This window comes from Centruroides vittatus, unplaced genomic scaffold (genome assembly GCF_030686945.1).
Source record: "Centruroides vittatus isolate TY-2023 unplaced genomic scaffold, ASM3068694v2 contig_417, whole genome shotgun sequence".
In the NCBI taxonomy this organism is placed as follows: Eukaryota; Metazoa; Arthropoda; class Arachnida; order Scorpiones; family Buthidae; genus Centruroides; species Centruroides vittatus.
This window is the reverse complement of record NW_027122227.1, coordinates 293,413-319,204: the sequence shown is the minus strand read 5'-3', so window position 1 is coordinate 319,204 and position 25,792 is coordinate 293,413. Positions and strand designations below refer to the sequence as shown.

The 25,792-nt window shown below is 26.2% G+C and overlaps 1 protein-coding gene across 2 annotated transcripts in view; it reads right to left on the bottom strand.

Annotated features, from left to right (window-relative positions):
* Nf1 (neurofibromin 1) overlaps nucleotides 1-25,792 on the bottom strand; it is a 141,005-nt gene that overhangs the window by 12,811 nt on the left and 102,402 nt on the right. Inside the window, exons 37-49 of one of the 2 annotated variants that reach the window (XM_067271960.1) lie at nucleotides 24,031-24,180; nucleotides 23,559-23,739; nucleotides 21,588-21,771; nucleotides 19,923-20,010; nucleotides 19,748-19,834; nucleotides 14,608-14,727; nucleotides 12,898-13,015; nucleotides 8,048-8,188; nucleotides 3,255-3,487; nucleotides 2,300-2,361; nucleotides 1,227-1,422; nucleotides 701-841; nucleotides 477-603 (exon numbers count right to left, since the gene is read on the bottom strand). In XM_067271960.1, the coding sequence (XP_067128061.1) occupies nucleotides 477-603; nucleotides 701-841; nucleotides 1,227-1,422; nucleotides 2,300-2,361; nucleotides 3,255-3,487; nucleotides 8,048-8,188; nucleotides 12,898-13,015; nucleotides 14,608-14,727; nucleotides 19,748-19,834; nucleotides 19,923-20,010; nucleotides 21,588-21,771; nucleotides 23,559-23,739; nucleotides 24,031-24,180 (1,828 nt within the window). The remainder of the gene's footprint in view (nucleotides 1-476; nucleotides 604-700; nucleotides 842-1,226; nucleotides 1,423-2,299; nucleotides 2,362-3,254; nucleotides 3,488-8,047; nucleotides 8,189-12,897; nucleotides 13,016-14,607; nucleotides 14,728-19,747; nucleotides 19,835-19,922; nucleotides 20,011-21,587; nucleotides 21,772-23,558; nucleotides 23,740-24,030; nucleotides 24,181-25,792) is intronic. The other variant, XM_067271961.1, reaches the window with a different exon arrangement.

The window sequence follows — 25,792 nt, the reverse complement described above, 5'->3', positions numbered from 1 at the left end:
GTTCATTTATAGCAGTCATGGGCAACTCACAGCTTGAGAAGACCTAATATAAAGCCCTTGGGGCTTTGACAATATAATTTTATTTTCCTGTTTTCTATCTCATGCTATTATGGAACTCTAATTAGGCTGATGTTTGCGACAAAGAACATTCAAGCTAAACTTGACCATTAAAAAGATGACAATAAACTATATATTATTACTTTGCATATCATTTATCATTAGCATATATTATTTTAGTACTGAGTGTATTGGAAGTTATGGAGTATGTTGATTCTCAGCAGGCTTAAAGCCTGCAACTCTGCAAGAAAAAAATGCATGTGGCCTGCCAGAAGCCTACATCCAGAAAAGGTAGCTCAGTTTTTAAATTTTAAAAACTAGTGCAACATATTTGTTCAAATTAAATTCTAATTTAAATTTAAATAATTAACAATTAAAAGTACATTATCTTCAGCTTTATCATTTAATATAAATCTTGCCTTTTATTAGATGGCCCACCAAGGCAAAATGAAAACTAGTCTTGAAACTCAAACCAACAGAATGATCTAATTGCTTAAAATGCCATTCAAGTGGTTCTCGAGTCATCATCATTATGTCTTCTAATAACTAAAATGTAGTAAAAATAAATTATTAATTAAATACTTTAATGTACTTTAAAATAAGTCATAGTTTATTTATTTCTCTTAAAAGTGATAAGTTTTACCTTATTTTCAAAAATTCCTTGACAATCTAATGTATGCAAATTTTGTTCTAATAATGACAACCCAGAAGCATAAAGTGTCATTTCATCTAACTGAAGTACTGAAATTGCAACCCAAAATAATGCTCTGTGTATAGGAGATTCCTATAATAAATAAATCATTTTCTTTACTTTGTATTTCCAAATTTAATCTTTCAATTGTATTATTTCTAATTATTAGCTAATATACAGTAACAACTGAGAACTGGGTTAATATTAATATCAAATAAACCAGATAACACAGCAATATAATATTGATTTAAGAAAAAACTTAATAAAAATGAATGTTTTTGACAAAAGTAATTTGGAAGATGGAATTTGAAAAAAACCAATCATCATCTAAGTTCTATCTTCCAAATTACTTCTCAACCTGATGATGACGACTTAAGTTTGTCAAAAATGTTTGTTTTTATTTAGTTTTACTTATATCAATGTTATACTACTGGATTTTCTGATTTGGTGAGTGTCTTTGATATTAGTTAATACTTACTGGTCGTAACAAGGGATGGAGACGAGTAAGAGACATAATAATAGCATCAATTAAACGCAAATCTTGAAAAGATTCCAAAGCTTTGACCAAAATCCTGAGTAACTGCTTTACTTCTTGATCTGCAATTGTCTTACTGATGCAACCAAAAACAATAAGGGCTCTTGGTTGAAGAGCTGGATTATATCGAAATGCAAAACTGTTAAGGAAAAAATTTCAACATATGAAAAAGAAAAACAAATTTATCTAAATTCTGTTTTTAATATTCATCTGAATAATTATTTCAGAAAAATAGTCAAATAATTACAATTGTTTTATTTGAATATATAATCACTTCATTCATTTTCTATTCCACGGGTATATAATTAATAAATATTGCATTTATAGATAATCACAAAACTGAAAAAATATACAAAAAATAATTCTTATTAGTGTTTTGAGTTTTGAACACATCTTCAATAAGAACATTCTAAATCATTTCCATGATAGCTGTCACTATGATGATGCATGCATAAAATATATCAACAAAAATAGAACAAAAAAAAAAAATTGTTGATAAAAATAATTAAAAACTAAGAAACATTTTTATTACCTGAATATGAGTTTAAAATTTGAAAACAATAGTGAGAGAAATTGTTTTCTGTATAGTTTTTCAGTATAGTTTAATGTTTATAGTTTTATAGTTTAATGGAATGCCATTAAAGTAATATTTATTGCAATTATATTAATTATATATTATAATTGCAATTACAACAGTTAAAACAATTTTACTTTAACTAGTGTTATGTACTATTGTTAAATACTAAATGAAAAATCTTTAAAAATGCTGTAAATAAAAGTTCTTCATATTGAGAAACATAGTTTTCCAAACTATTTAGATTTATTTTTTACTATTTGTTCTATTTTAATTTTTGAAAAATTAGAAAACTGCAACATTATCAAAATATTTTTTTAAATTATGAAAGATCAAAATCAATAGCATAAAAATTTTTTTATGCTATTGAATTTGCACAAGATATAAATCTGTTGTTATCTATATTTATTATTATTATTAATTTTTTAATTTAAAAACAAACCTTTTGGATTGAGCTATCCACTGCTGTAACCAATCACAGTTTGGAATGTTCTTCATGCATGCCTTTAAAATAATTATTTGTTTGAAAAAAAATCTCTATAGTATCCAATATATATATAAAATTACTGTGATATATAAAAAATCAATATTTTTGTAATAATATTTAAATGTCATGCTATAAAAGAATTAAAAAGTTTTAAATTTGAAAATAAGAAAAATTCATTAAATAATTAATTTAATGGATTTTTATTAAGTTATTTACATTCCTGTTAAAATTATTTTTTATTATATCAAATTATTTCATTGTACAATCTTTAGTTGTTTTTTTTTTTTTTTGTGTATGCAAGATGTTCCATGATTTATGAGAGTTTCAAAAACCATTTACATATTTTATATGTTATTGCTTTTGTATTTATTACTATTTAGTAGCTACCTATGACATACTGTGTATTAATATTTAATATTATATATTTTTTCAAGTTTTTGAAGAACAAACTAAATGTTTTAACATGTCAATTTCTCAAACACAACACTAAATACAGTGTGACCCAATTTTGCAAGCTACAACCCCATTCCTGAAAATGTCTCATAAGTCAAAATCTTATAAATCAGGACAATCTTTTCCACCAGTAAAAAATTTTAAAAGAACCTAATGTTAAACAATTTGTGAAAAACAATTTAAATGGATTAATTAGGTCCTGTATCATAGCTTAATATGATGGCACACTTTTACTACTTTTTCACCAAACTATACCAGAAATTTAACAAAATTATATATATAATCATTAAAAGCAATTGTTTATTAAAAAGTAGCCATGTTTTTGGAATTCTGCAAATATAATTCCTTTCATTACAAAATATCAAATGAATATTTTCATTTCAATTTAATAAAAAATTTAGAATTCAGTATATTTCAATAATATTAAGAATTTTTAAAAGAATATATTTATTTTTACCTCCAAGATTTCTAAGAGCGCATCTGTAATAATTTCCAGTGATGACAATGGCATACGTTCTTGATCTGTGGAAGAACAGGCAAAGCAACGATCTAAGTGACGATCACCATGTCGATAATTAGAACGGAATGCGGTGACAGCAGCAGATTTTACTTTGCTGATGCCAAAAAGAAGGTAAAATTTGGGTAAGGAAAATTCATCGAGACTCAACCTTAAAACACGCTGAGTTTCACCTATAAAGCAAATATAAAACTTTTTCAGATTTATTAAGTTAATCAATTAAATTAAATTTACAATTTATAATATGTAATTCTTAAATGAGAAACTAATGTAACAACAGAACAATGAATGAAACTGGTACTTATCCATAAATTTTCTTTAGACACAAATTATTTTTATTATTGATTATAATAGCTTCTTGCCATTTTTTCCCCTATTTTTATTTGTCATATATAGCTACATATTTGGCTATTAGTTTAGGACTTATCACACATTGCTTTTTAGGAAACTTAAATTGAATCTTTTTGTTTTTTATTATATTCCAACTCCAATTATTAACAAATTATTTTGTTTAATACTGTAATCAGAGATTAACTAAATTTAATATATATTCTGGAGATGTATGTAACACTTGAATTCTATCTAAAAACAAACTACAATATACTGTGCATTATTTTTTATGAAAGTTTTTTTAGATACAATTTCAATGCTATGCAATCCAATGACTTGTCTGTTCTTCATGGATGGGGACATTAGTCTATCACTAACTCATATAGCACACAGGACTATTTCATAGAATAGGACTAGTCCCAGCTCTGCAAAACAAAAAATTTCATTAATTTTCATTTAATGAAATTTATTTGAAATAATTTGGGATATGAGTGTATATATGTTAGTTGCCTACTCTTAAAATTTAAGATACTCTTGTATGCATGGATGTGATAGAATCAATATATAATGATATACATCTCTCTAAATTTTCTACCAATCACTTATCTTTGACTACCAAAGGGAAAATATATTTATCTTTTTGATTCTGTTCTGAAACCAAAGCCTGTTATTAATAATAGAGCTTCTCTAATAAATGTAAAAGTTCTATTATCAATAATATAATTATCACAGTCATTAAGGACAGTATCAAGATGACCTGAAGAGCTGACATGGATTAAATTAAGGAAGGAATTTGAACATTTTATTAAATCTTGAGTAGAAGTGGGTAATGAAAGATTGTTGCAGTTGGAAAATAGAAGAAATATCAGTTTCCTCCATAATTAATTTCTACCAGGTTCACATATTATATGTAAACAAAAAAGAGGCTTTTTATCATCTTGAATCCTTTCTTATAATTTTTAATGATGATGATAATGATGGTGATGATCCAGACATAAAATCAGCTATTAGGAGAAAGATATTATATGCTGATCTTTACCAAAACTTTTTTAGATGTAAGAAGACTAGAAAAACAAACAACTCTGATATAGTCTTTGAAAAAACTTAAAAGTTGTTATTTAATACTCTCTGAAAAACATTTCTTAATAATGAAATGACTAAATTAATTAATTATTAACTTAAATTATAAAAATTTACTTCAAAAATGCTTAGTAATGTACAACTGTTTATTTCTTTTCTGACACCATTTTAAAAACAATCATTATCAAGATTGTTTTTAAAATCAAAATCCTTTAGAAAGATCTCTGAAACTTCTGATACATAGAAGATTTTATCCTTTAGGTCAGTGTTTCTCAAACTTTTTGGTCCGCGACCCCCCTTTTGCACTTAAAAATTTCAAAGGACCTCGAAGAATGAGTATGTGTAGAAAAACATCCCGGAGGGAGGGGGTTAATTTAAATTCAGGAAGAGTTAATTTGTTTTGTTTAATTAATCTATCCCATGTTGAAATTTCTCTCCGTTGCGTGTCGCTTTGCGTTGAATTTTTGTCAATGTTAAGACAAACGAATTTTTTTTTTTAAATTACTTTTTTATTTTTCACAAACAAAATAAACATATTGAAAAATATAAAAACAAAAAAAATTATATTTCGGAAGTTAATCTAGTCTCAAAACGTTCCGATTCACCATAACACAGTCCTCAGAAAAACAAGAAAAACTTACCGCTCACGATGGGAAAAAAGTCTGGTTCAAATACTGGCGCGTCCTTAATTACCCTCTCATGGTCGCGCCAGTGCTGCCAGCTAAATACGCATATCAACTAAAACAATATCGAAGTAGCCCAAGACAGCCAAATATTGCAGCACCACAGCACTAGCGGAAATTCGAATTTGCCGACTGAAACGCTTTCGGTTTTCAGATACGACTCTCTACTGTATTTCTAACTCGACTTGCCTACAGACGCAACGCTGCTAGCAAACACCGTTCCAAATGACAACGTTGTTCTATCATAGTTTAGGCGGAGAGTGGAACTCGGGGGGATTCCCCAATAGCGCACAAATTTATGAATATTATATTTAGGCTTGTAGTTAAATATTTATATTGTTTTTATTATTTATATGTGCAATTTATTTAAGTAAAAATTATTTTATATATTTTTTATTTCTATTATTTCTAAACATGAATCCATAGTAAATTTATAAAATATTTGAAAAAAATTGATCTGGCATCAATTTTTCAGCGACCCCCAAATATTTTTCACGACCCCCTTGGGGGTCGCGACCCCCACTTTGAGAATCACTGCTTTAGGTGATGATAGAAAAATAGTCTTCCTTATATGTAAAAGATAAAAAGTAACATGTTTTTTGCAAATTGAATAAAGTTTTGTATTGTAAATCTAAATTATGTAAAAGATTTTTGGGAGAAACTTACTAATACTGAAATGTGAGATTCTGAAGGTTTTGAGATAAAATATTCTAGAAATTAATAGAAAATCTTTTAAGATTAAATGTAATAATTCAAAATTTTTATCAAAGCTACAAATCAAAGAGAACAAGGAACAAATGTTTCCTGTATTGACAGTCAGTTCCTGAGAGGGATCTTTATCTCCCATGACTAAAGGGCTGACTAAACCAAAAAGAATCATCATGACACCCAGTCAAATGATCTTAATTCTTAATCTCTATTGGAAGAGAAAAATAGTATAAATAGAGGATACGCGCCAAACTCCGTGCACAGCACATCATTGTATCCTCTATAATGTAAACTAGTGACATACTTCATTAGATCGAACTTCTGCCCAGAGTACAGAATTGTTATCAATCACATTATAAATGAGGTAATGTATTAGATTTGTAAACTCTCTTTCTTACTTCTCATACTTGAGACAGGATAGTTAGCTAAGGTAGAAGTAAGTCTGGAATAGTCTATATGTAACTTCTTTATTTTTATATTATTAAATTTTGTTATTCCTTTGTTAACTAAGTGTCGTTGGTTTCATTTATGACAAGAGATCCTATCTCTTACTCACATGTCTCCCCACTTGTCAGTTAATTAGCCCTCCTTTTAATGATAGAAATAATAGTTTACGCATGATAGTCCGTGATAGATCAACTATCTGGTGTCGGGAATCCTGACGGGAGACAAGATTATACGATCGTACACCTCCACCCTTTAAAATAAACATTATAACTGCCATCCTTTGACGAGAGGGCTAGTCCTTCTCATTTCTACAATAAGATCAGGATTTTCCTTTTTTCTATTTGATTATTGTGTGATGTCAATGTTAAGCACTTCATACCCTTCACGTTAAAGTGGAATGCATTAAGTTTTTAACTGAAGCCAAGAATCATTCACATCTTTTTCCAGTGGCTCTTACTTTCATGTTCTTCAACTTCTCCAAACTAAATTTTCAATTATCATTATTAATGCTCAATTTCTTTCTTATTAATTAATTAGATGAATATATAATCTTTCCAAACATGTATCAACATGTTTTACTATATGTTTTATAAATGCCAAAGAAATCAATATATAATATTAATATTGTTTATTTTTAAATAAATTATAATAATCTATATGTAAAACTAAACCAATAAACATAATTTGTAGAAAAATATATGGTAATTTGTTTGTTAACTGAAATCGGACAAATTTCTATATAACTAATTTTTGTTTTCTCTGTTAAAAATTTTCATATGGTACCATACAATAAATAAAAAATAAGTTTTCTAAACTTTTGAAGTTTCACATAGTATCATGTTTATATGTTTAGACTAATATTTGAAATTTCCTCATTATTTTATTTTTAGTAAAATAAGTAATTTGAAGGCTTTTTTCTGTTAAGTAAATAAAGCAGCATATTTTCATTTTAACTCAGTTTCAATACTGTTTAGAGAATATAGTAATTCAAACAATCTATAAATTATTCCAATTATTTTTAATTAAATAAACAATTTATCACATCAATCAGAAAGACTAACTCTCATCTTTAAACACATTTGTTTTTTATATTATTGCTGATTCACATATTATACAAAAAAATGGATATCCTTTAAAACCATTTAAAGGATAGCTATCTTTTTGTACAACACCTAAATCAGGAATTATATTCTGATAAGTTAATATTTACAAATTATTAATAATACTCTGACAACTACATATCTGTTTCACTAACTAAATAGAATTATAGAAAGATAATATATAAAACTAATGAATTGCATGAACAAAAACAATTATGCTACTTATCAGAAATAACAGTATCAGCAATGATTTCAAATAAATTCAACTTTAATCTTTTAAATTTTTCAGAATTTCAAGTTATTAGAAATGCATGTAAAGTTAAGATGTTTATTTTACACTTAAGGTTAAATATCTATTTAAAATTATAAAAAAATGTTCATTTACCACTGAAAGATGGTTTTGTACAAGTACACAAAGAATGAATAATATTGATTACTAAACCGTGGATTGATGCCCTTAGTGAAACTGGACCTGTGTGAACCAATAATGTTACAATATGGAATAAATATGGAAGATGACTGGCCACTGCAAAAAAAAAAAATTATTTTTAAACAAAATTTTTAACTTCAAAATGAATTATTGAACTAAAAAAAAAAATGCTTGATTCTAGGACTCACTGATCTTGTTTATTGATTATTTTGGTCTTTTAGATGGTTTACCATTCTTCTTCAGAATCAATTATTAAAACAAAACAAAAGCAATTGAAAAACAAACTAAATATAATACACATACACTCCAAAAAGTTACTAACAACAAAATAATTTAATTAAATAAATTTTAAAATGTATTATATTTAGTCTGTTTTTCACTTATTCTTGTATTAATAGATGATTCTTAACATAGATAGTTTTTAATTATTTAGACCATTGGTTCTCAAACTTTTTCGATCCACCGCCCCCTTTGTTCCATAAAGTTATACCCAACGCCCCCTAACCCATCAGATACTCCAACTTTTACCTTTGGTCACCGTTCAGTACCCTGCCTTCAGCACCCCCCTAGACTTACTCACCGCCCACTGGGGGGCGGTATTGCCCACTTTGAGAACCCCTGATTTAGACCCAAAAGATCTAAATCAATAAAAAAGATCAGTGACTCCTACATCCAAGCCATTTTTTTAAAGTTTATTTATTCATTGCATGTGAAAGAGTCAAAACAGTTTTATTTAAACATTATTAATGTTCAAAATATATTACTACTCAAACATATTAACTACATATCATAAAAATAATACATTCATTTCATTTGACATCAACAGCATTGTAGTACCAAAAAACTGACTGCTAGAAAATATTAGATATACACAGTGATACCATGTATTTCAAACAACTATAACTTTAAAGTTTAAACTGCACATGCAATGAAAAAAATGTGCTCAAAGTGTAAATGAATCTGTTGTACACACAAGTTATCTATCACTCTTTCTCTTGAATTACACTCATATATTTTCAGTGATTTTTTGTTTTATTTTTGGTGTGTTTGGTTATATATATTATTTGTTGTTTATCAATCTTTAACAGTTTCTTCATGCAAGTTTTCTTTGTCACAGCTTTTAAGCCTCCTATATATTGTGTGTCCTTTAGTTCAGAATTTCCTAAATGAAAGTTTTTAGAACACATTTGTCATGTCTAAGCTTAGGAGCATCTTCTCATACACACTGAGGTTTTTTACTGTTTGTATGATTATCCCCTTTTTATCTAAAGACATTTCAACTATTTTATTCAAACAAAATATAGAGTAAAACTTTAAAATAAGCTTCTAAACAAAGAATACAATCTCACATTAGCAATAATGTGTTAAATTTCACAACTGTTATAATTAAATCACACATCTATTTTAAGTAACAACAGCTGTTAAAAACACACACAAACTTTCTGTCCAACCAAAATAACCTTTACTTATTAGCCATGTCATCAGAGAAATGTGTGGAAAAAATAAATTCTATAAGGAAGATTGTAATATTCATGATTGAGATGAAAAAGGGATTTATCTGCAGTACATGAATGGCAGCCATATTTAAGATGACAAAGTCAACAGTGAATGACCAGTAAATGCAATTTTCATTTTATTATACAGTATTTACATATTTTATTTATTGCTTTCATATTTTAATTTATTATTAGGGCATTTAATTGTTATTTTTACCTTAAATTATGTGTATTTGCTGTTTTTAACTTTATAGAAATAAGTATCATAAGTATCTGGAAACTAGTAAAATGGCAAAACCGTATTCGGGACAAGACTATGTCTCTGAGACTCACTACTAAGCGCAATCACTTTGACGCTCAAGGTGGATCTCGTTCTCATTCTCCAATCTTTGGTATCGCTGATAAAATAATCATGGCTATTGTATCGTCCAAAGTTATTTTTTTTATTTTGCACAAACAATACTAGATTGCGTCCTACCTTGTCTGTTGACCTTGACCTTGTTCTGTGTCTTGTTCTGCCAGTAAAAATTAACTGAGAAACTGGTAATTTACTTAATTTGTATCGGCTACGCGATATTTACAATAGTGTCGAGATATAACATAAATCCAAGATCAGCACGGCTGTTGAATCGAAAGGTTAACTAAATGAAGTAAAAAGATGTCTCCCTTGTTGGAGTTAGGGAGCAAAGTGAAGTCAGAGGGCGAAGGTCACGTGGTGGCACCCTCTGCCCTATACATCAAATTTTGTTATCGGTCCCATGATTTTACTATACTAGATAATGTTAAAAAAACCCACTTGTAACGACATAAAACCCTGTTTTAACGTTATATTTGAAGCACTTCCAAATTTACAAAATTAGATTACAAATTTTATTTAACAAAGAAAATGCTACGTGTTCAGTCAGAGTTCACTTCCTAGAATGCTGCAGGTGGTGGGGACTCTCCCCACCTGACTTCAGTGGGGTGAGGTGCCTATTTTGCCTGTTTGTAGAAGAGAGTCGCCATTTTGTATTTTATTTTGACTTAGTTCTCGGTCCCCTGACTACCTACAAGTCTGGATTTTATTTATTAGCAAATCAGTAGTGCACCTAATTATTGGCGTTGCCAGGATTTTGTTATGGGAGGGACCTAGTAGAGGCTGTAATTTTCTGGGAGGGGCACCAAGTTAACTGGGGGGGTCACACTGTAATTTTCTGGAGAGGGGCACCGGGTTAATTGGGGGGGCATGCCCACCCATGCCCCTTCCTGGCTATGCCCATGCACCTAATACTCTGTGCCAAATATCAACTCTTGACATGTACTGTACTCCTTCATACCTATAATCTGGTAACATAAACGGGCAGTACGATTTTATAGACAAGACGATAGTCTTGTCAATAAATTAATTTACTTTCTATTTCTAATGAGAAAATTATTCTGGCCATTCAAGCTCTGAAACAATTCAGAGTTTGAATGGCCACCTGGAATGAATTAATTGAAAGTACAAGGCATTACTGTCTGTATGTACAGTACAGTATTGCCTTGTTGGTGTATGTTTAAATTTTTAATTCTGGTATATTGTTCATTCACTAAACACTAAAAATTTTACATGTTGATATGATTTTTATTCTGTTTAATATGCTATTTAGATAAACATTATTCATTTAACAAAAGTATAACATTATGTCTAATTTCAATGTAATTCTTTTTGGACTATAATTATATCATCATTCAATATATTGATAATGAGTCAATTCAATTTTACTGACTTTGAATGTTTTTTATTTAAATTTAACAACAAATATCATTTTCAAATATACATGCTTTTTTTTTTCTTTCTTTTTTAATATATGAATAAACTAAGTACTTTTATTTACTTAAATGGTAAGTAAAATAACTCAAAACTTTTTATGTTAATTGAAATCAGTGTAAAAAGAAAAACATCCTACTATTCATTAAAGCTGTTTTTTTAAACAAAAATGTAGAGTAAATTCTGTAACTCGGGAATCAAGAATTAAGAAAAAAAAAAGGACAAACAGATGATTTTTGAACATGTTTTAATCTGTTACAAGGTGACATAAGCTCAACTTGATTCCTTCAATTGATATAAGTAAAGATAGAAAATTTGATAGACTATAATAAAGTTGTAATATAGATTGACATAAATAAAGGTATATTATAGATAAAAAATTTGAATTATAAAAATGAACACATTATCAAATTTCTTGTTAAACTAAAAAAATCTTCAATAGAAATTTTTCAATTGTTGACTAAGTCTTACAATGAAGTGCATGTATTTTTGTATTTTCAGAAAGGAGAAAAAGAATGAAAGATAATGATGTCCAAACCATTCATGCATAGCAGTTTTCAGTAACAACATTGAAAAGATATGATTAAAAAAATTAAAATGTTAAATGTTTGAATACCAGTTGAGGAAGTTAATTTGGAAAAAAAATATTTAATTCATTCTAATGGAAAAATTAAACATGACATGTTTTTACAAAATGGTTCCCAAAATGTTACAAGAACTGTGTTTGGATTTTTTGCAATGTGCTAAAGATTAATCCAATTTATTAAATCTGGCAATTGTTTGTGAAAATGCTTAGAAATTTATGTATTTGCTGGAAATTAAGCAACAATCAACACAAAATCAGTAGAAGTCATAAGCATCTCCAAGATAAAGAGACATGCATGAGTCATTTGTAGTTTTAAGGATACATCATTTGCTTTCTTCAATATCCAAGGTGTTAAGATGTTGAGTAAATTCTTGGCAATCAGATAACAAATGAGCAATATTATACTAAAGAAAATGACCAGAATTATGGTTGACTTTACATTATGTAAGGTCCTGATTTCTTGTTTAAAAACGGTATTGCTAAAGTTATCAATCATATCAAATTTTTGAAACAAGCTTTAATTTAAAAAAAAAAAAAAACTACTGCATTCTCAATATTAGGTTGTTCATATCTCAGTTCTTATATTAATTTTATATTTAATTATTTACTTAGTAAATAAATACTGATAAAAAAACTAATTAATATCCATTGTTCATGTCCATTGTACTCTATTAAATAATACAAAATAAAGTATAAAAAAATAAACAAATTTGCAACATAAATAATTATGAAATAACATAACAAAAACATAAATAAATGAAAAAATGTAACATATTTTTCATTAAAATTCATATATTTTATAATGATTTTTACTATATTAAATTATCATCTAATCAAGTAATATTCAATATAAAGTTCTCATCTAATGGCATTTGTTTAAATATTTTAATAGAATTAAATCACAATAATATTATAAAACAAAATTTTTCCTTACCATCTAGGCAGTTATTAAAAGAAAGCATTAATAAATATCGTGCAAGAATTGCTATATCATCCCACATTAAATGCTGTTCTAATGTTGAAGTTGGGGACGTACAAGTTTTCTCTATAACCTAAAATAAATGAAATTATAAAATTTTTAGAATAATTCAGTTGAAAAGATCTATTAAAATATTAAATATTAAAGAATTACTGATGTATATGTATACTCATGCTTAATAAGATATTATTTTTACTTTGTTTTTATTTCAAAACTTATTTTCTAAATTATAATTTTATACAAATTTTATACATATATATTCAATACAAAAACTATAAATTGTTATATGTAATGCAATTTTAAAAGTTTACTAAAATATCTTAGAATATATTTACAATTTTATAATTATATAGTACATTATTCAATTTTTACAGTGTATTTTTATAATTTATAAATTTTCATTTTTTCTATCTTTCTTTTTATATTATTAACTTATTATATAGTAAACTGTTTTTCTGCTATTTATATTTTATCAAAAAAACCAGAAATTTTGTAAGTTTTATCATTTCTTTTTTTTCCAAATGATATCTACAGTAAAAGTCTCAATTTAGAAAAACCTCATTCATATGAATCGGAAAAATACTTTTTTACTCTAAGTTTTCATCTTATTTTAATATGAACTTTTAAGTTTTTCTATAAAAACTACTAATAACTATATAATACATATCAGAAATGAACTTGATATGTTAGTATTATTTATCTTTATATCTAAAAACATTATTTTTTGACATGACATTAACTGTAAGAGGAATCACAAAAAATGATTCAGGAAATTATAACTTGCATATGAATTGAGTTTCTAGAACATATATTTGAACAAAGATTTCTAGAAATTAAAACTAAACTACCCATAAAAACACATTTAAATTTGTATCTGTTTGTGCATAAATATTTAACAATGTCACAATTATTTTGCTCATTTTACACAGATAAATTAAAATTTTTAAAAAATAGTAAAATTTTATTAAATAAATAATTTTTACTATGTTTTAATAATAATGTTTTCAGCGGCATAATTTAATTATCCTATTTCTTTGCAAGTTATAATATCAGTCATGTCTTAATATTTAGAACTTCAATTAATGAACTTTTCTGCAACAGATCATCTTATATTTTTCAGGATAATTCAATAATGCATTATATAGATTTGTTTGTGCTTACTATGTAAAAAAAAAAAAAAAAAAAAACTATTAACTACCCAAATTCAAAGTCAAAAATTATGAAAATTACTTTATTTACATATTTTTGTTATAATGATTAGCTGAAGCCTAAACATTATTTAAATTAGTTTACTAAATAAATTACCATATACAAAAAAACCTCCGCATGTATAAAAATTTACAATATAAAAAAATCAGATAGTGATTTTCGATGAGAAACTCTCTAGATTTTATTCATGTATCTAAATATCATATTTGTTCAGTATATGTAAAGACATTTGATACATCTCCACATCATCTTGGTTCCCTTTGCAGTAATAAAAAATATAGGCATAAAAATATGAGAGAAAGAATGCATATATTAGAAAATTCTTATAAATTTCCAAAACATATTTGCAAACAAACATTTAATTTTAACATCTATTCCTCCTCCTATTAATTCATTAAATTAATGATTTATTATATTAAATTTCATTGTATGTATATAATTTAACTGTGAACTTACTCTACAAAGACGACTTATAACTTTCATTGCTACAAGCTGGACATTAGATGATGCTAAAGCTACAGCAGTATCAGCCATAATTTCTGCTTGTGTAGAACCTAATCCTCCTGTTACACTTCGCTGTTAAAAGTTAAAAATATTTTGTAATATATAATATATGAAGCAAAATTAAATTAACTTTGATATACAGGAAAAACATTTTTTATGTGGAGAAATGTTTCGAAAATAAATTGAAAATTTTCTTGATTTGATGAAAAGTATTCTTAATTAAAGAACTTATTCTATTATACATATGATTAAATTATTGATTATTAAGCAAACAATAGTTATAAATTAAAAATTATTATAACGTAAAAGTGAATCATAATTAATCAATATTTTGTTATTAAAACTAAAATATATAAAAATAATTTGCGTATTCTTTATTCAAAAAAGTTTTTAAATAAATCCCTTTTTTTTGCAAATTGCAAAAATGCTAAGGACTAAGAGCATTTTTGTAACTATCTTATTAAAACACTGATGTAATTTTGGATTATTTTTTAAAAATTTAATAATTTTGTAATGCAAAATGGTAATTAGTGAAACCAGCTATTATAATATCTGTTTTTCTAGCTTTATTCATTATATTTAATGATAAAAAGGAGTGAAATGTTTTAAATGTAAATATTAGAAAAATTTAATAATGAATTAATATTTTCAGAATGTTAAAACATGTTCCAAATTAGACTGAATATGTAATTTAACTGTCAATGTCAGAAAGGCAATAAATAAACCTTGAAAGAAATTTAAAGTAAACAGATCTAAAAAATCTCACACAGACCAAATCATTTTTAAAAATATTTTACGAAATTTCTTATGTAAAACCAGAAAATGGAGAAATCAGAATAATCTAATAATGAGTATAATAAATCCAACAAAGATAATATATCAACCATCATTAGAAGGCTATTATGAAGGTCTAATTGAACATATTAAACCTTGCACAAATTAGTTAACATTACAGCAAACTGGTCAGAGGCTATATCAAATGAAATTCATTTGACTGTCATAGGTTCAACCATTGACTGAATGATCATCAACTCAGTGTCACTCTATATCATACCCTTTGATGGAAAATAGATGGTCTTTTTGATGACACTTAGATCAAACATATTGAATTTTTTCGGGCAATGATTTGAAAATTTGCAAGAAACAAATGTGTGTTTTAGGCCACAAGCAAATCTTGCATGTGTTTATGCTGTAATTTTTGTCTCATTCAGCAATGGCTTCACTGTAGTAGGATTATGAAACAAAGCTGTTTGATAGATTTTTATAGATATAAAAAAAATTATTTTACTGATTTTTGAAATTATAAAAGTTATGTACATATCATGATAGTGAATCCATTCTCTATCAGTTTTCATTTATTTATTAAATTTCTGTCAAATAGCTTTGATGCTTCTTTTTGTTGTCTAACATCAACAAATTGTTGTCATTAATTGTCACCATTCTATAAACTACTATTGAGCAATAGTTCATAGAGGAGTATATAAAATGTTTATTGATTCTTTAGAATTACATGATGAGTGATATCATGAGGAGCAATACCACCAGATCATTGAAGAAAAACAGTCATGTGACCATACATATCACCTCTATCACCATGTCAAAAACAACAACATTGACTTGTTTATGTTGGGCTTTAGAAGACAGACCCAGAATTAATAAAAGTAGGTCTTACAATCTTTTTAATAAACTAGAGAATTTCACATCAATTGGAAGAAACAGTATTTATTATTGAACTTAAAAGTTCTTCCAAGGCTATATTTTTAAAAAGATATGTAAAGAGAAATGGCCACAAGTAGGATAAAAATCAATATAGAAGCAGTTCACAGTAGATTCATTAATCAATAATACATAATCCAAAATTCATTAAGAGTAATCAAAAAATTCAAAATGTACCTTAAAAATATACTATGTAATAGTTCTAGACTACAAAAGCTTATGTCTATCTTAGGGGCCATCCATAAATTATGTAAGGTGTTTTGGGGTGAGTGGGGGTCAAGGATTTCTTACGATTTCTTACTCAGGGGTAGGGGGTAATAGATCTTGTCTTACGTAATATTCTTATTTTTATTTTTTAACCTCGTTGAGTGGTGGAGTTTTGAATTTGGCTTAAATTTGGTGGTTTCTATTAAGAATGCTCATTGTAATAATGTCATCTTGTGTGACGTGATAGAATAATAACACTAGCAGACTCATGCTCTACACATTTTTTATCATGGGAGAAGGCCATGTGGTGGTTTCTCCATTTTTTTTTATTAGAATAAGTGAACCACTCCTATGGGTGTATAACACTGAGAATACATAAACCAAAATACATGATACAAAGTAAACATAAAATTAGTATTCAACTTTCACTGAAAACTAAAATGTATAACTAGAAATTAGTATACTATAGAAACTATATATAATTTCTATTTTCTTCCATATATTTTGAACATAATTGTAAAAAGCATCAAACAGTGGCTTCTGAACAAGCATGTCGAGTGGACATGCTTGATTGATCATATGGTCGATGGTGTCTAGGTTTTCTGTATAGCAATAGCAAGAGGCAGTTTCTGCCCAGTTATACATCCCCAGGTAGCTTCTAACATTATCATGCTCAGTAAGTAGTTGAGCAGTAGCAAACTAAGTAGTAATGAGAACCTGCATTCAACACTAAGAAAATAAAATTTTTAAAGTTATTCTACCAGTTTTACTGCTCAACCATTGTTGATTACACTTTTACATAGCGTTGTCATGAATATAATTTTTAAGGCTGCTACACGAGAGAGGGATGTGACTGTAGTCCAAGTCAGCATCCTTTGCAGCTGACTTAGCCTCAAAGTCGGCTTTTTCATTTCCTAGTATGCCAGTATGGCTAGGAACAAAAATAAAAGTTATCTTATTAACATGATTTTTAATATGGTGCTGGATATATGTGATTTTGTTGCTATAGCAATTGGGATTTAATAGGGCTTTTAAGACAGACAGAGTCACTGTAAATGTTGATAGAGAGAGTTTTGTTAGGTAGTGAAGTGGCCCACTGAACAGTTTGGTAGACAGCATCTTCTTCAGCTTGATAGATGAAAGTATGTGAGGGGTATCTGTATCTTCTAACATACTTTGGGCAAAATATGTCAGTTTGGAGGAAGATACAGATACATAAGCCGACATAAAGGGGACTTTTGGACCCATCTGTGTAAATATTAATGTCTGCATGGTTATCTATGGAGGAAGCAGATGACACCAAATGTACCCTGGGGATAACCTTGTTTACAGGGTGATGATCAGAGATAGTACAGTAATTGCAATGTGGTAACATATGAACAGCCATAGATAGAAATAGAGATCATTGTTGAGCCTTGATGTTTGTAGTTCTGATGTAGTAGTGTAGAACATTTTCTACAATACATAGTGGCAAAGGAAGGAGCTCTGCTAATATCAGAGAGGCATTAGTAGAAACAATTTCTGCAGCACTTTGAAATTCTGATGGCAAACTGTCTTTGAAAAGAGTAATTTACTTGCTACAGAATTTTTACTAGTTACGTGATCCCAGCTATAGGCTGTGTAAAGTAGCATTGGTTGTATTGCCCCATTATATAGAGTTTTACAAACTGTATGGTTTAGTCCCCAGGTGCACCTAGCCCATTTTCGCAGCATGTAGTTTATTTCTTGGCCTTAGCCAAGATGTAATCAATATGGTAATGGAATGTGGTTTCTCTATTCTCTCTTGTTTTATTTTGTAAGACGTTTCTGTTTACACATGCACTAGCTAGTCAATCTGTCAAAGTATTTTGCGTCCTTTTGTGAAAATTAAAATTAATATAAAAATGAATATTATGACGTTGATTAATGATGATGATAATAAAAAGATTGTTAATAATTAAAAAACAAAGTTCTTAAAATAAATTGTTCATTCGAATTCATTAAATTTTTATATTTTTAAATTTGTTCACATATCCTTTTATAAATAATAATAGTAAGTTGTTACTATGTATCAACTTAATACTATGATGTAGTCAAAATATAATGGATTCAAGACCAGATTAAATACTTGATGTTTCCAAAATCTATCAGAGTTGTTAATGTAAGTAAATCTGAAATAAGCCACTGAGATAATAGTGCACTGATGCTTCATGTTAATAAAAAAAAAAAATCAGTAAGTGTTTGTTAAGGATAGGACTCTTAATTCTAATAAATAAGAGAATCACTTTTAAAACTATTTTTCCAAGCACAATTATGTAAATGGTTAAACTGTTTTCTTCACACATTTTATAGATTGATGAAATCTTAATCCAAAAATTTTCTACTCCTTTGTTATTCATTGATCAAAACAGACAAATCAGTAAATGACAAAAGTGACTAGATCAAAAAAGAAGGGAAACCTTTTGTTCTTAAGCATTTAAATTTACATGAAATAAATTTCAGAATAAAAAAAAAATTTCAAGAAAAACAGAATAGAATATTCTTTAAACTGAACCAGATCAACTGTATCTGAATTTCCATTTTAATTTGAATTTTTGACAACAAAAACATGAAGTATGAAAAATGAAAGAAAAACACGTACAAAAAAATGTTAAATTTAATCAGATTATTTTACTAAGTATTATTTACTATAATCACTGACTAAAAATAGAACAGCTTCATAATTTTTTATTTACAATGATTTTGGATAAATAAAACATAAAATTGAACAAAATATGGCACCATATTTAAATTCAAGGAAAATGTTTAAAGAAGACAGGAAAACAAAATTTATTCAGGGTAATTCTAAACTTTTGGTTTCCTTAAACAATCAGTGTATTTTTCATTTGACTAATAGATAAATTTAAAAGAAATTCCTTTAATTTATCTATTTTTATAAATTTTACTATATTTTATTGTGGTTATTTAAATTATTCCTTAATGTTTGTGATATATTTTTAAGTTATTGTGTTTACAAACAATTTTATGTTTTTATCATCATCTATCATATTTTTGTATTTTTATTGTATTGCCTTTTTTATATGGAGTTTGTTATTCATTATTTTTACAGATGGCTCCCATTGAAAATGTATAAAGAATAGAGAAATCCATAAAATAACATAACTACAAATAAATAGAATGATATGCTTACCTTTATGAAACTATCTAAAACCATATCTAAAAGATCTGATACTTGTCCAATATTTCCCCAGATTTTTGCTTGAATAGAAGGATACATCTAAACATTAGAGAAAAATTATCAATTAAATTAAATTAAATTATTTAATAAGCACAAACATAAAATAATATCAGATAAAATTACAAACCTCTACTTCTTCTATAGTCAATGTGATTAATTTATCTAATATAGTAGCAACTCTTTGACGTTTGTTATCATCAGAATGTTTACAAAACCTAAATTAAAATAAAAAAATGCACAATACTCATTTATAAATGAATATTCTTAAAAAAACTCATACAGTAGTCATTACATTTATTATGAATTTTAACTATGATATGGAAAACAAATGAATATCAATGTTTTTGAAAAAAATATTAACAAAAATTATAAAATAAGTCAGTTGTAATAAATAATAATGAAGTAAACGGAAAAGCTATAAATTGATAAATAAAGTAAAAATACAGAAAATTATAATAAAAAAAAATTAATAATAATAATTTATCAGTAATAAAAAGCTATATAAATAAATAATTTGATTCACTGAAAATAGAGTTTAAACCAAATTATTACTTATCACTAAAAAATATAAATACAAACAAAAAAATTTACTTATATTGATTGTAGTTTCTTTGATATAAATAAATCTTTGTTTAAAAATATATTAGAATCACTATTTTACTCTCTGAAATATCTATTGAAAAAAGTAACTAAATCTAAACACATTCATAACAGCAGTATTCAAAATTTAATATTTCAGATGAATGTATTTAGAATACCATAAAGCATAACACTAAAATCTCTAAACCTGGAAAGAATATATGGCATTAAATCTAAACAATAATATATATTAGGGAATAACAATAGATGATATTGACCAGATTTAATGAGATCCAATTAAATTCTTGATATTTGAAAATTTATTGGTTAAACCACAAAAAATTCAAAATCTTAACAGGATAAAAATATTAAGTAATTAGTTTGATGATTTCACTATTAGTGAAAATGAAGAGATGCACAATAAAAATGCTGATGAAAGGGACACATCATCAGTAGACTTAAAACAATGATGATAGATTTCATGGCTGAAATTCTGCTGTTCCCAAGAAATTTAATGTGAATGTAAAAGTGATTTAAAATAAAATATTTATTGATATCAGAAATAATTTTTAATTTAAATAAAGTTTCAAATAGTCAATCCTGAAATTACATTGTAATATTAATTTACTGAATTTCCTATTAGAACTAATTAGTCCAAAACAACCCTTGCCTTGTCAAGAACATTTATTTGTTTAAACAGTAATTTATGAAATAAAAGTGTTCAACAAGGCTGCTTGCTTTGTTAAACACTAAACATTATTTTAGACTTATCAGTTCTTATAGGAAATTAATTTAATTTCTGAATATAGACCACACACTGATAAGACACAACCTGTAGATTATCACTATGGATATAGGATATTTAAATATGAAACAACTTCAAAAAAACTTCTTTAATTATACTTATATGTTTGCAAATAAGAATTTCCTAATTCTTAATTCATTGCAAACTAGCAACAAAATACACTACTTAATAACATTCTATCAAATTTAATATTGCTATATATGGCCTTTACTTGCAGAAAAGTAGCTTTTGTAATATATTAATGGTACTTAAAAGACATTTAGAGTTCCAATAATTTTTATTAAATGTAAGTTTTCAAAAATTTAAATAAAAATTTTTAAAAGTAAATAAAAATAAAATTAATAAAATCTTGCTATCATGTATTGAAAATTAAAACAGTCATTCCAAAATTTCATATAAATTAAATACCTTGTAAGATTTGGCAACCAAGGAGTCATATATTCTAAACAAAGATGTTTTAATTCAATACTAGAAGCTCTAAAACCTTGAATGCATTCTTCTAAAAATTCCAATGTCAGATGTGAAGCATTTGCTGCCAATTTTTCACTGATTTGTTTAATAAAAATAGTATTATTTGATGGAATACAAAGACCTAAAAGAAAATGCAAAAAAAATTAAAATTATTGAAATTTGTTATGAAATATTTAATATTTTAAAACAATTCATTGATAAAAACTGATTTTGAATTTTAATACAATAAAATTTAATATATTAATATACGATTTAAATCAATTCCAAAAATGTTTAAATTTACACAAATAATGAACTTTATGAGTAAGATTGTAAATAATAATTATTTAAAACTGAATACAGTTTTAATGTTTATGAAGAAATAAATTACATCAAATTAATCCAAATTATTTTGATTATAAAATTTTTATAACATTTTTTGTCAAATTTTTTTTAGAACATTTCACTACAGTGAAAAAATATTTACAAAGATGTTCTAAACTAAAAAATTACAATCAATGCTACTGTGATTATAACTTTTAAAATAAGTTGAAGCTTAGCCTTGTATTTGGCATATAGTAATACAAAGTTTTTTCTTTTGTTCTTACTATTCATAGGACAGAAAGAGGGAATCTTTAATGGTGTCTATTACAGGTTTCACTAAGTCAGCAAAATGACAGGATGTTGAGAAATGCAGTGCACAAAATCAGAATATTGATTGATATTTGGATACAAAACTACACTACCACATTGAATTTTCAGGAAAAAATGGACTTAAACATGAATCTCTCAAAGTGCAACTTGATTGGATTAGTTAAGATGCCTTTGCTCTCTTGGCAATCTGATTGACCAGGTAGCAAAAACAGCCAGGCTATGGAAATAATATCTTGTTTTAAGATATATTTGAAGTATGTTTTTACTCATATTATAGTATGTTTATGACAAATGTTTTTACTTGATTTGTTTTAAATGTAAACTAAATTATAAAGGAACAAATCTTACTGTTAAAAATATTTGGAATTATACACTAAATTTAAAAAAAAAAAAAAAATACAAACTTTAAGCAGTTTTCTGCATAGTTTTGCAATTTTTGGTATTAAAAATTTTGAAATAAATCAAATAATGTTGTTACTACTACTTTTAATCTTATAAATGTTGCTTAAATATGTAATATAAACAAGGCCATGTATTCTACTAGAAAATATCAAAACACATCCAATAGAGCAAACACACTTACATATTTTACAAGATTAATATCTATATCATTTATGAAAATAATTTTATTAAAAAATTTATTGATTTAACTCATTCAATAACTGATTAAATCATTTATAAACTGTTTAACTAGCTACAAAATGAGTATTCCCTGTTGTTTAAAGATATAAGAATATTATATTTAAAATAAATAATTTTTTTACATTAAAAATACAAACATATACTTTTATTTTATACAAACATACATAAAAGTATATGTTTGTATTTTTGTAAAAACTTAAAAAAAATTATGTATAAACATTTGCCAAACTTTTTCAATGACTTTCTAAAATAATTATAAGCTAAATGATGTAAGACATAAAAAAAATAAAACAATTTTTTATATGATTTTCTAGTTAAAATATTTTATGAAATTTAGAATTAAAAAAGTTAAAACTTAGCAATTTACTAAGAATCATTAAATCTTCTAAAATCAATAAAATATTTTCCAATATTCATTGAGATGCAAACTTAGTAAATTATGATTTTTGAATGAATAACAAACAACTGTATCCATCTGAAGTATTTGCAACTGGTTCCACTGATATGTTTTTAATTAATTTAAAAAGTTTAATATAAAATCATTGCATCTTTAAAAATTCTTTAGCTTTGATTATTATTATAACTATGATTTCTTATTTAATAAATGCAAATTTAAAAAAAAAAAATTATTACCTGCAGTTTCTAATAATTGTCCTTCAATTTTTAAATCAAAAGTTGCAGTTAGAGCACATAATAAATTATAAGCTGCTTTACGTAGATTTGGATCAGAGCTGCCCAAGTTCAATAAGGCCATGTTCAGCAACGTTCCTGGGACATCTTTAGGTCTGATTTTTGTATGTACAGTTACAGAATCCTATTAATAAATTTAATTCATTAACCAAATTAGTACACAATACAATTGCCAGAATATTAAATTTGTTTATAATATTTAAATTTCTTATAATGAAACCATACCTTTTCATTGTTACTTTCTCTTACACACATTGAAGTGGTATAATAAAATAATAGACTATCAATATATCCACTTTCTTAGCAATTAATAAATAAAGTGGATGTATTGATAGTCTATTGCCTTATTATACGACTTCATTGTGTGTAAGAGAAGGTATAATATTTAAAATTAATTTGAACAAAAAAAACTCACTGGTTGTGACAATTCCCATCTTGTACGTATGTGAATAATTGCTTGAACAATACTATCACAATCATTATGGATGAATGATAAAGGTCCACTTTCATTTGCAATAGTTAGTGTAAACTGATTATCGTCAACCAAGCATACCTGGGAACAAGACTATAAAAATCTGTAGAATGATGAAGTTTAACATTTTTACAATAATAGAAAATTGGTGCATATTAATTTTTTTCAGGATATGAACTCATAAAAATGACTACTACTAAAATAACATTAATTGATTTATTAGAGTAAGAATAATATGAAAATAAACAACAAATAATAAAAGAATAAATAGTTCAAAAAATCCATTACATGAGAAAAACAATCACCATATAGTTGTCATTGCATTGTCAGATTTAAAACATCTATTACATTAAATTTCTTTTATGATTCTCTGCTAAATTATTGCTGCATTTTCCTTATCAATTTTATTTAATCTGTTTTTAAAATTTCAGTGTACACAAATTTAAAAATAGAATTTTAAATTTTTCTGGGAAAAATTATATTTTATTTCTCCAAATATGACACATTTCTGTGAGAAGAGAGAAAAAAATCTTCCTCTCTTAATATTAAACACAAAATATAATTTTCGTGCAAAAACATTTGATATTGCTAGATGAATAATTTCATATTTACTTACATGTATATGGATAAATATGCATTCCTTATGAAAAAGTTATAAATTTTTAATTAAATAAAATAACTGAATTATTTGAATGAAAATAAAATTTACATTTAATTTTAAATAATTAATTTTCTTATATTTTAAAGTAATTTTATTTAGAACTGATTCATTAACTTATTATGTTCTGTAATATTTCTACAGATATTTGGTTTGTTATATTTTCAATTTCATTAAAATTTTTAAAATTTTATTTGTTTTCGATTTGAAATTGCAGAAAAGCATTTTCAGTACATTTTCTAAAACATATGTGATAAACATCGGGGAATATGGCCATAACTCTTGTCCTTATCCTCTAACAATAGGCTGTAGTAGTAAAAAATATTTGGAAAGTACATTTGCTTTGTTTTTTGCTCCAATAAAGCAGCTTGTATGTGTTATTTGAACTTTACTTGAGTATTAATGAATGGAAAAAAAATTGTTTTGTTAAAATAATATAGTTTTACTTTCCAATTTCAAAACTTTTAGAAAAACATATTATTCTAGCAAACCATTTAGCAAATTTAGAGTGATTGTCAATGTTTACCATTCACAACATTATTAAGAATCATAATCTTCAATATACAATCTAACTTGTTTATAACGTCATCCATGGGACCGGCAATTTTTTGACGTTATAACCGAGTGTTCGTTATCTGCAAAGTCTATTATTATCATAATAAATTTATTATTATATGTATAAAAATGCAAACTACATGTTTAAATCAACTTTATTTACATTATTATGTCAAAGTTTACATCGATATAATTAAAAATTTCAAAAATTTCTTTTTATAAGAAATTTCTATTTGTCATAAGTTTCAATAATGGCGGAACTTCCGGTTTTGAGAATAATATTGAATCAAAAGGCAACAAAAGGTTAAACTAATGTATGCCAATTAAAAATAATTCAATTATTTCTTTGTAAACTATTTAATGTAATGTTATATTAAAAATAATAGAATATTTAATCAAATTTGGAGACAAGTCTGCCCAAGAGGGACCACCATTTATTTTGCGTTTCAGACTAAAAACATACACGTATGGCGACAGGCCTTCCTTTTTAGG